This window comes from Tupaia chinensis, unplaced genomic scaffold, assembly GCF_000334495.1.
Source record: "Tupaia chinensis unplaced genomic scaffold, TupChi_1.0 Scaffold000250_1, whole genome shotgun sequence".
Classification (NCBI taxonomy): domain Eukaryota; kingdom Metazoa; phylum Chordata; class Mammalia; order Scandentia; family Tupaiidae; genus Tupaia; species Tupaia belangeri.
The window spans coordinates 2,611,338-2,622,202 of record NW_006159730.1 but is presented as its reverse complement, the minus strand read 5'-3'; the positions used below and the strand labels follow the sequence as shown (position 1 = coordinate 2,622,202).

The 10,865-nt window shown below is 39.5% G+C and overlaps 1 protein-coding gene across 1 annotated transcript in view; it reads left to right on the top strand.

Annotated features, from left to right (window-relative positions):
• MYPN (myopalladin) overlaps nt 1-10,865 on the top strand; it is a 96,362-nt gene that overhangs the window by 39,762 nt on the left and 45,735 nt on the right. Inside the window, exons 6-8 of the mRNA XM_006148947.1 lie at nt 4,998-5,139; nt 6,090-6,113; nt 10,449-10,565. Of these exons, the coding sequence (XP_006149009.1) occupies nt 4,998-5,139; nt 6,090-6,113; nt 10,449-10,565 (283 nt within the window). The remainder of the gene's footprint in view (nt 1-4,997; nt 5,140-6,089; nt 6,114-10,448; nt 10,566-10,865) is intronic.

The window sequence follows — 10,865 nt, the reverse complement described above, 5'->3', positions numbered from 1 at the left end:
GAAAAGTGCAGAGAAATAATTGAATTACAGTATGAGTTTTCTGGGTTTTTTTTTTTTTTGGTGCAAAAATATCTAGAAATCCATGCATGTTTTTATAACACACATTTTTCATAAACTTTCTGAAGACCCCTTGCATTTTGGGTATGGATCTACTAAACAGAAAGTGTATCTTTCGATGCATCGCCCTTGATACTAAGTAGGCACATAGTGTAGTCACCCTGCGGACCTGCAGCTCCCACATCCCAGGATGCTACCAACTGCAGACTGACAATATTTGGGAAACAAAAGCGATGTTTTTAATCATTGTTTTTCATTTAATTTAAGTTATTATTATTATTATTAATTTGCTATAGGGCACATGTGCTCATCAGAGAGAGAGAGAGAAAGTGAGAAAGCAAGCTGCCAGGTCCAGATCTCAAACTGTGGTCAGCCATATGGGAGTCCAGTGCCTTACCTACCATGCCACCTGCTGGCCCAAAAAAAGTGATTTTTAAAAACTATTTAAAAAAAAAAAAAAAAAAAAAAACAGGGACCAGCAGTTAGCAGAATGGCTATGTTGCTGGACTCCCACGTAGTCTACCATTATTCGCGTCCTGGACCCAGTGGCTTAAAACTCACACCAGGCGCGTGTGTGTATGTGCCCAAGATTCCGAGAGGAGACCAGAGGAGAAGGGATTGTAGCGTGGCCGTTCCCCCTGGGGGGTGATTTCTCGCTTTCTGTCTCTGTCTGTCTGTCTGGCGAGCACACGCGCCCTACAGCAAAAACCTCTTAAAAAAAAAAAGTAACACAGCATTTGCTTGTATTAGTTATCATAAGTATACGGGAGAATGTGAGTAATTATATGTAAATACCACATTTTTTAAGAGAGATTTTTGCTACAGGGCATGTGTACTCGCCAGAGAGACAGAGAGAAAGAAAGAGAGAAATCACCCAACCCAAGGGGAATGGCCACACCTGCAATTTCTTCTCCTCTATTCTCTCTTGGGATTTGGGGCATGCGTGCATATGCCCCTGTCATGTTTTTTTAAGCCCCTGATTCCGGGACTCAAACCGCAGTCAACTATGTGGGAGTCCAGCAATGTACGCTTTACACAATTTGCTGATCCCAATACCACATTCTTATATATAAGAGACTTGGATGTGGATAACAAAAGGGTATGAGGTTTCCTGGAACCAATCCTCAGCAGATACTGAGAAACAACTGCAATATTTATTCTATAGTAAGTAACTTCCATTTCTGTTAAGAAGGAATTATTGTTCTCATCACTTTGTGGCTTCAGTGTATATTTAGGAATAAAGGAAAAAATCCAATGTTGAATGGTCACAGAAGACATGCTTCTCAAGACCCTGTGTTTTGAAGAATGTCCAGAACTCAGTATGGTGATCTCACAGAGACAGATGTGCACTTTGGATTCTGTATACCCTGCGAGGTTGTAGACCTTTGGTTACAGTGACTTTAGTCCAGATCCAAGTTTCCTAGTAAAGGCTAACTTAATCTTTGCTCTTTCATCGTCTTATTTGTCGTCAGTGAACTTGAGATGGATACGATCAAGTCTGTACATACCGCAGAGTTAGTAACAAGCGGACTAAGACCTACTGTTGTGATGAAAGTGGTGCCACATACCACATTCCAATGGTGTAACTGGTTTGGATGCTGACGTGTAGTGATGTGAGCAGTTCCTTCTCATGAAACTTTGTTTGTTTGTTTTTTAAAAAAGGAAAAAAAGACACACAGTTTTCAGTGATAACAACTATCGTCATTTTTATAACTATGACTTTCAACCATTTTTTCTAGGTGACTTGTAAAATTACTCTTGGCACCTCGTTTACTGAGTATTGATGTGCCATACTAGAATGAGGTTCTGTCGTGTGTCATAGACATTACTGGGGTTCTTCATATGCTGTAGTATCTCAGCCAACTTGACTGGACTCTCAAACAGAGCATAGGTCTTGGTCTTCAATGTCAAATGAATAATAACAACCAATCAGGGCCAGCCCCATAGCCTAGTGGTTGAGGGAACCAGATCCTACATGGCTGACTGAGTGGTTTGAATCCATACCTGGCAACTTGAAAAACACACTGGATGTATGTGTGTGCCCCAAATCCTGACAGGATGGGAGATGGAGAAGTGATAGTGGCATGACCACATTCCATTGGGAGATGCTTTCTCCCTCTCCCTCAACCTCTCCTTCTCTGTCTCTTACGGCAAGTGCACACACTTTCGGGCATTTTTTTTTTAAAACAGAAAGGAAAAAAAATCACAACCAGCTAATATGGGTCTATATTGCCGAGCAACATAGTCTTTCAAGGAAACCCTTTTGCATGCAGGGATCTGGAATGACCTCTGCAAATTGAGAATTGGCTCACAGATCTGAACTGAACTGCAGGCCGTGTTGAAGGACATAAATTGGCCTCATTCTTCTTATTTTCATTTTATAAATGTGCAGTTTCATTTATTCAATCCTTTCTGCCACCATCACTTTTGGTGGCAGTGTGTGTAGGGGGGGTGGGGGTGGGTTGTTTGGTTTTCTTATTCATTTGCCTCAAGAAGAAATGAAAACTTCATTGTGTATGAATTCCAGGGAGATGTCTGACTGCTATTAAAGTTTTCAATAGGCCCCAAAGGTGCCATTTTAGCCCTGCATTTGCTCAGAGATCAGTGTGCCAGTAGCACCCAGGACTCATTGGTGTTCCCTGCTTTCCATTCTTGTCATTAGATGCTGCTGCTTTGGGTGGATAATGAATAACAAGATTTTCTATCAAGTAGCTCTTTATTAATTAAAAAACCACTGTGCTAATCCCATAATGGATCACATCAGCAAACAAATTTGGGAAAGCAAGAACAAAACAGTAACATTAAACTACATCGCCTCCTGGCTGTCACCACAGCTAAGGGCATGCGGATAACTCCACCCCTGCGCTCCTTAAACAGATGTTATAAGTATGATAGAGCCGTGCACTAAATACTATATGCTGTTCACACAAGAACTGTGTATACACATCTCAAAGTGTTTATGTGTGAGTGATGACAACAAACAAAACTAAACAAACAAACAAAAACTACTGACTCTTTCCTTCTCTGAAGCAAGAGACAGTATTTCCTAAAAGCAGGATTAAAATTCTTAATAATTGAAAGCCTTGCAGCATTTATTACTTACAGCATTTGTAGTTTATTACTTACAGCGTTTGATGAAAACAAACAAGCAAACAAAGCAAAGCAAACAAAAAACTACTGGCTTTTTCTTTCTCTGAAGAAACAGACAGTATTTCCTAAATGCTGGCTTAAAAAAATTAATAATTGGGACCAGCAGTTGGCATAATGGCTATGTCACTGGATTCCCATGTAGTCTGCCACAGTTCGAGTCCCAGACCCGGTGACTTAAACTCACACTGGGCACGTGTGCGTGCATGCCCAAGATCCCGAGAGGAGAATGGAGGAAAAGGGATTGTGGTATAGCCATCTGCCCTGGGGAGTGATTTCTTGCTTTCTGTCCCTCTGTCTTTCTCTGTCTTTCTCTGTCTTTCTGGCGAGCGCACACGCCCTATAGCAAAAACCTCTAAAAAAAAAAGTTTAAAAATTTCATAATTAAGCCTTGCAGCATTTATTACTTACAGCATTTGTAGTTTATTACTTACAGCGTTTGATGAAAACAAACAAGCAAACAAAGCAAAGCAAACAAAAAACTACTGGCTTTTTCTTTCTCTGAAGAAACAGACAGTATTTCCTAAATGCTGGCTTAAAAAAATTAATAATTGGGACCAGCAGTTGGCATAATGGCTATGTCACTGGATTCCCATGTAGTCTGCCACAGTTCGAGTCCCAGACCCGGTGACTTAAACTCACACTGGGCACGTGTGCGTGCATGCCCAAGATCCCGAGAGGAGAATGGAGGAAAAGGGATTGTGGTATAGCCATCTGCCCTGGGGAGTGATTTCTTGCTTTCTGTCCCTCTGTCTTTCTCTGTCTTTCTCTGTCTTTCTGGCGAGCGCACACGCCCTATAGCAAAAACCTCTAAAAAAAAAAGTTTAAAAATTTCATAATTAAAAGACTTGCAGCACTTATTACTTACAGTATTTATCATGAGCTTTTAGTATTATAGTCTTTGGCTAAAATAAAAAATAAAAATATGCCCACACACAAGCCATCAAGTGAAGTACCAACTACCAAAAGCTGTGATTTTAAGCTCATAAGTCATGATGAATGAGCAACTAATTGTAAAAGAAACTGTGCATCTCATCTTCCTGTAGAGACTAATGGGAAAAAAAAAAAACCTGATATTTTACAATTCAAAGTGAGTTTTTATAAACATTTTATCATGGACATGTGAAAATGGCATTTAATGATTCTTTCACAAAATTACAACATGTTTTACAATAACATAAGGTTCTAGATGTGACCATGATTTCCTTAAGATGGGCATTGTTAAAATCCCTCAAGAGACCCACTAGGCTATACTATAAAGACCACATGAGGAAAATAAAATAGCAAAACAAAAATCAATTCCAGGACTATAGAATATAAACAAGGCAAAGCCAGGAAGAGGGACTATTTACTTGGGTCACAGAGCTGTTCCATATCACAAACAGCCACATTCTTCCGTGGACCAACACATGCCTCCCATGTTGAATACATCTATTAGGTTCCTGCTGCAGATTTTGAGATTCTCATTTCTGGAAACCAAACTCTACTTGGGCATTTAAAAACAGAAGTACTATACTAAAGCTACTGCTTTATTTGACATGTTTAATATTTAATAAATTTACTTATCACTACAACTGAGAAGTAAAGGGAGAAGATGAAGAGGAAAAAGTTTCTCTGGACTCACATGATTCTTCAAAAGTAGATTCAATGTGTACTCACAGAGCTGAAGCTGCCAGAGACGTAGAAGATTTGGAGAAAATTCAAATCAGAGATGATGTCTTCTAAAATTCAGCACTGGAACTAAATTCCCAAAATGTGTACTTTTGATTCTAACACTACTCTTCTCATTATAGATGCTACAAAATTTGTCAGCTTCTGAGGGTCAGCTGGTTGTCTTTGAATGCAGAGTAAAGGGAGCTCCATCCCCTAAAGTCGAATGGTATAGAGAAGGGACCTTGATAGAAGATTCTCCAGATTTTAGGATTTTACAGAAGAGTAAGTTGATACTTTAAAACTATTTTTCTGATTTTAAAAATAAATTTATTGTATACATTTATTTTACAACTTTTTAACAACTAATTAAAATATGGTCAAAAAGAATAAAATAAAAATCACCTGGGCTGGCTCCATGACCTAGTGGTTAAGACAGCTAGATCCCACACGGCCCACTCCATTGTCTGAGTCTTTGATCCAGTGTCTTGAGAAACACAGTGTGCCCAAAATCCCAGCAGGAGGGAGAGAGGGAAAGGGGTTGTGGCATGACCATTACATATGGAGGAGGTTCTTTCTCCTCTCTCTGGTCTGGTGGCATTACGATCCCATTTTTTTCAATCCTCCAGCTCACCAGACCTTGGGCATGCATGCCTCACATGTTTCAGATTGACTGGACTGGGGATTCAAACCTATGTCACCATGTGGGACTCGACTTCTCTTAAACAGCACATTATCGCTGCACCATGGAGCTAGCCCCAAGAACCTACCCTTGAGGAAACTATTATCAGTTTTGAGGTTTTTGATCTTAGAAAGCTTACAGCAGGAATTATACATAGCCTACATTTCATCAGAATATGAGAGCCTAAAACTACGAGTGATCTCTCAATCTTCACAAACTTTTTTAGGGAGGGTTTAATGAAAGCAAGTGGTTTCTGAATCCCAGCTGACAGGAACTTTTTCTCACCTAAGGTTTATGTACCCCAAGTAGAATCCACGTGTGTTCTAAGACACACGACATAAATGAGTTAACTATTCTCTTGCTGCCCTTCTGTGACACTCACCCTGTCCCTGTTGAAGTCATTGGTGTTTAGGTTATTTATGTAATAGATTAGCCTTATCGCATCCCTCCTGAGTATGCAAGAGACCATGAAGCTCTGTAGGAAGCTTCTGATGAAAATGCAGTCTTTCAATAAAGTAAATACTCAGAATCTGTTCTCTTTTTTTTCTTTCAGAACCTCGATCCATGGCAGAGCCAGGTAAAGATCATTCCATTTTAATTTATGAGTATGTGATAAGCAATTGTGTGTGTGTGTGTGTGTGTGTGTGTATTTATATACGAGAGGGAATATATATAACAAAATACCGAAATTATGCTGGTGTCAAGAAAAAGTGAAAAATAAAGTTAGGGAAAGGAGATCCAAATTAACTTGTAGGACAAGGAACAGAAAGGAGCATGTACAAACTTGGAATATATGTTCAATTCTTGATCCAGTTAGTTTTCATTATTGTGGAGTATTTCTTAGAAATATTTCCTTCGGTCCTTGGCCCCCATTTATGCCCTCCCCAAACTGGAAAGAACAGTTTCTATGATAATAGGTCAATTATGATTCAACGACATATGTATCTCAAAACGTGCATGATTTTGAAATTTGCAGAGGTTCAGTAAAATATCTGTGTTGTCATCAGATTCAGTTGGGAGGATGCTATAATAAAAATGGAAGTAACAGTGGTGAAGCTCTTACCACTAGAAAATATAAATCACTCACCAACTAGGGCATATACATCTCAATGCCTTCTCTATGACCATCCTGAAGAATTAGATTTTATTTACCTCAATGAGAACAGTTTATAACTTCATTATTCTAATTCTCTCTCTTTTTTTTAGAATGATTTTATTTATCTTTATTTAGTTAATTAGTTTAATTTGACCAGAGAGGGACAGAGTGAGAGAGTGAGAAAGCAAGCCACCAGGTCTAGGACTTGAACCGCGGTCAGCTATGTGGGACTCCAGTGTCCTTAACCACCACACCACCTGCCTGCCCCTCTAACTCTCTTTTCCCCTCTAACTCTCTTTTCCAACAACTGAATGGAAAGGCATTCCAGAAGTAGACATTGAACATCCATATCTCATAGCCCTACGTTTGTTCCTTTGACTATGAAAGACCAGCAATGATTTTGCTTTTGCATTGCTTATAGTAGAGTAATATCTTACCTATTAGAAGTATTTCAGTCCGTTTACTCTTTCATCTAGAGTGGATTTTCTTTTCTCTAGGAGATCACATATACAGAATTTCAGGGTCAACTGAAAGAGGAACCTGGCCAAAACAAGTCCTGCCCTTCCTAGCTCCATTATCAAAAATTCCACAACTAGGGACTCCTTCCTTCTACTTTGTATAATGCAAATACCCTTTGGAGATAGAATATCTTATCAGGCAGGTTTAATGTAATGCTAATGAACTTACATCATTTTCTTAGAGCAGATTGTTTAAAGATAAGAGTATGGATGTTTGGGAAAGGAAACAGAGAAGAAAGTGTAGGAAAAGGTCAGAGAAGCACCAAAACTTTGCCTCTACATCATTTAGGATCCTTTGGGTAGCGAGTAAAGATTTAACTAAAAACAACCTAACCAATGAAGAAATGTATTTTCTCACACGACAAGACTCTGTATGATATGAAAATCCTGAGCCTGGTTACTTAGCAACTCAGAAATCATCAGAGGCCAAGCCTTTTTCCATTTTTCCATTCTGCCATTTTCAGAGTATCTTCGTAGGCTGGTTCTGCTCATGGAGCCAAGATGGCTGCCACAGTTTCGGGTCTCACATGCAGATGACAACATCCAGAGGCAAAAAAAGGGAATAGCACTATCTTTTGTCCCATTAAAGAACAACAAAAACTTTCCCGGAAGCTTTCGAGCTATTCTTTCTGATATTTCATTGACCAAAATTGTGTATCACATGCCACCACTTAACAAGAATAGTAAGCGTGACTAGCTTAGACCATGGATGATTCACGATCTGAGGTTGGGAGGGACCATCTTGTCTTGAAGCACATGACCACTCCAGGAGGGTAAATAAAGTGAGGATTCTATCAACAAAGAGGAAGGCAGATGAAGAGTTATTGAATAGGTATTCAAGACTCTCTGACACGGCCTTCTGGCTAGTTTTCTTAGAGGAGCGCTGGTTAATTCCATTCAGATATTGTGAAGGACTAGGACACCAAATTTCTCCTAATACAATTGTGTCTTATGAATAGTTTTTCTTTTTTTGTCATAGTGTGTGCTTACCAGAGGGAGACAGTAAGAGGGAAAGTGAGAAATTACCCCCCAAAGGGGATGGCCACACTGCAATCCCTTCATCTCCATTCTTCTCCTGGGATTTTAGGCACGTACATGTGTCCAGAGTGATTTTCAAGCTACCAGGTCCAGGATTCAAACCGTGGCCAGCCATGTAGAAATCCAGCACCCTAACTACTAGCTAGCTGCTGCCCCCTAATAATTTGTTCTTAATGTCGGTCCTACTGCATGACAACTGGAGATTTATGCTACTGTCTTACATGTCCTCTTCTTCAGCTGTCAAGCAGTTTCTATAATACTTTTATACTATAATCATATGGTTCTTTCCAAGAATCATGTCTGTAGCTATTCACAGGGGTTCATTACTCATCAGAGTAACCTATAAGAATCACTATAGTGGGGCTGCCAGGTGGCATGTTGGTTAAGGCAATGGACTCCCACATGGCTGGCTGCAGTTCAAGTCCCAGACCTGGTGTGCTTACCAGAGGGAGACAGTAAGAGGGAAAGTGAGAAATTACCCCCCAAAGGGGATGGCCACACTGCAATCCCTTCATCTCCATTCTTCTCCTGGGATTTTAGGCACGTACATGTGTCCAGAGTGATTTTCAAGCTACCAGGTCCAGGATTCAAACCGTGGCCAGCCATGTAGAAATCCAGCACCCTAACTACTAGCTAGCTGCTGCCCCCTAATAATTTGTTCTTAATGTCGGTCCTACTGCATGACAACTGGAGATTTATGCTACTGTCTTACATGTCCTCTTCTTCAGCTGTCAAGCAGTTTCTATAATACTTTTATACTATAATCATATGGTTCTTTCCAAGAATCATGTCTGTAGCTATTCACAGGGGTTCATTACTCATCAGAGTAACCTATAAGAATCACTATAGTGGGGCTGCCAGGTGGCATGTTGGTTAAGGCAATGGACTCCCACATGGCTGGCTGCAGTTCAAGTCCCAGACCTGCTGGTCTCACATAATTATTTAAAAAAAAAAAAAAAAAAAAAGAATCACCATAGTATCACAAAGGTAGAGGTGCATTTCATTCTTCTTTCTCCTAGATTTTCAAGTTATTCTATCAGCTAATTACTCTATTAGTTAAGCAAAAGCATTTATTTAGTGCCCAATTTTTAAACTGTGGCCCTTGTTTAAAATGATCTCACTTCAGGAATACCACATATTCTAATTCATATGTGAATGTTTAAAACTTTGACCTCATAGAGAGGCCAGACTCCCACATGGCCAACAGTAGTTCAAGTCCTGGACCCAGCAGCTTGAAATCATGCCAGGCAGGTGTGAATGTGTGCCCAAAATTTCAGGAGGAGAATGGAGGAGAAGGGATTGCAGTGTGGCCATACCCCCAAGGAGTCATTTCTCACTTTCCCTCTCACTATGTCTTTGTCTCTCGCTGGCAAGTGCACACACCTTATGGCAAAGCTTAAATAACAAACTAACAAAAGTTCTAAAGTTACACAGTGGTGATAGCCATACAACATTTTGACTGTGCTAAGAGCCACTTTATACTTCACAATGATTATGTTATATACAGTTTAGCTCAATGTAAAACACATGCAAAATCAAACAAAAAATTATTTAACTGCAAAAGTTCCCCTATGGGAATAGGAATAGACTTAAGTTGAGAAAATGTTTTATTAGTTTATTTTTTCTTTACATATGCCTCCTTTTCCTTTGACTCATAATTTCTTTTTATGATTTTTTTTTAAGTTTTGGTTTTTTTTGTTTGTTTTTGCCATAGCACTTGTAGGCTCGCTGGAGAAACAAAGAGACAGTGAGAGGGAAAAATGAGATGGCCATGCTGCAATCCCTTCTCCATTCTCTCTTCAGAATTTTGGGCATTCACACGCATGTGCCCAGCTTGAGTTTTAGGTCTCTGGATCAGGGATTTGAACCACAGTTGGCCATGTGGGAGTCTAGTGCCTTAACTACCATGGCACCTACTGGCCCCTGTTTTTATGATTTTTCAAATGTATTGTTACTTAGTTCTATTTTTGCCATCTGGAATAATGATGTAAAAATAGACAATAATCTGAGAATCCATAATATATGATACCTAAAAAAAGATCCCTTTATCAGTCCTCAGCCTGTCTTCATGGAGTTGTCACCTGTACATCCTTTAACTGTTCAGACTGCTAATCATTCAATTCAATTAAAAGATAGTTGTGACTAATTATTTTCAAGGAATTCACATAGTAGACTTCTTCTATTAACTTGTGTGGAATCATCATCCATAATTTCATTTTCATAACTGAGTCAGTAACCATTCTGTTTCCCTGGCCTATAGAGGAGATTTGCACGTTGGTCATTGCTGAGGTGTTTGCAGAAGACTCTGGGTGCTTCACGTGCACTGCCAGCAACAAATACGGCACAGTGTCAAGCATCGCACAGCTAGTCGTGAGAGGTAAGGGCTTGTAAGTAGCAGAAGAGTTGACTTCGGCTTTGACTGTGAGTATGCAGTTTATGTTACTGTTCCTCACTGCTTTTTGTAGTAAAGGTAGCTTGGCTTTCCTAAAAAAAATTGAACCTTGAGAAAGATGTTCTTAAACAGTGTCCAATTTTCAATACCACATTGCATGTAGAGCCACCACCAGCTCTGCTCCTCAGTCCTATATAAACTTCTAAAATTTTTTCCAGAACCATACTTAGTTTTTTTAAGTTTAATCTTTTTTATTCATCTCATCGTTCTTTTTTTTTTTTTTTT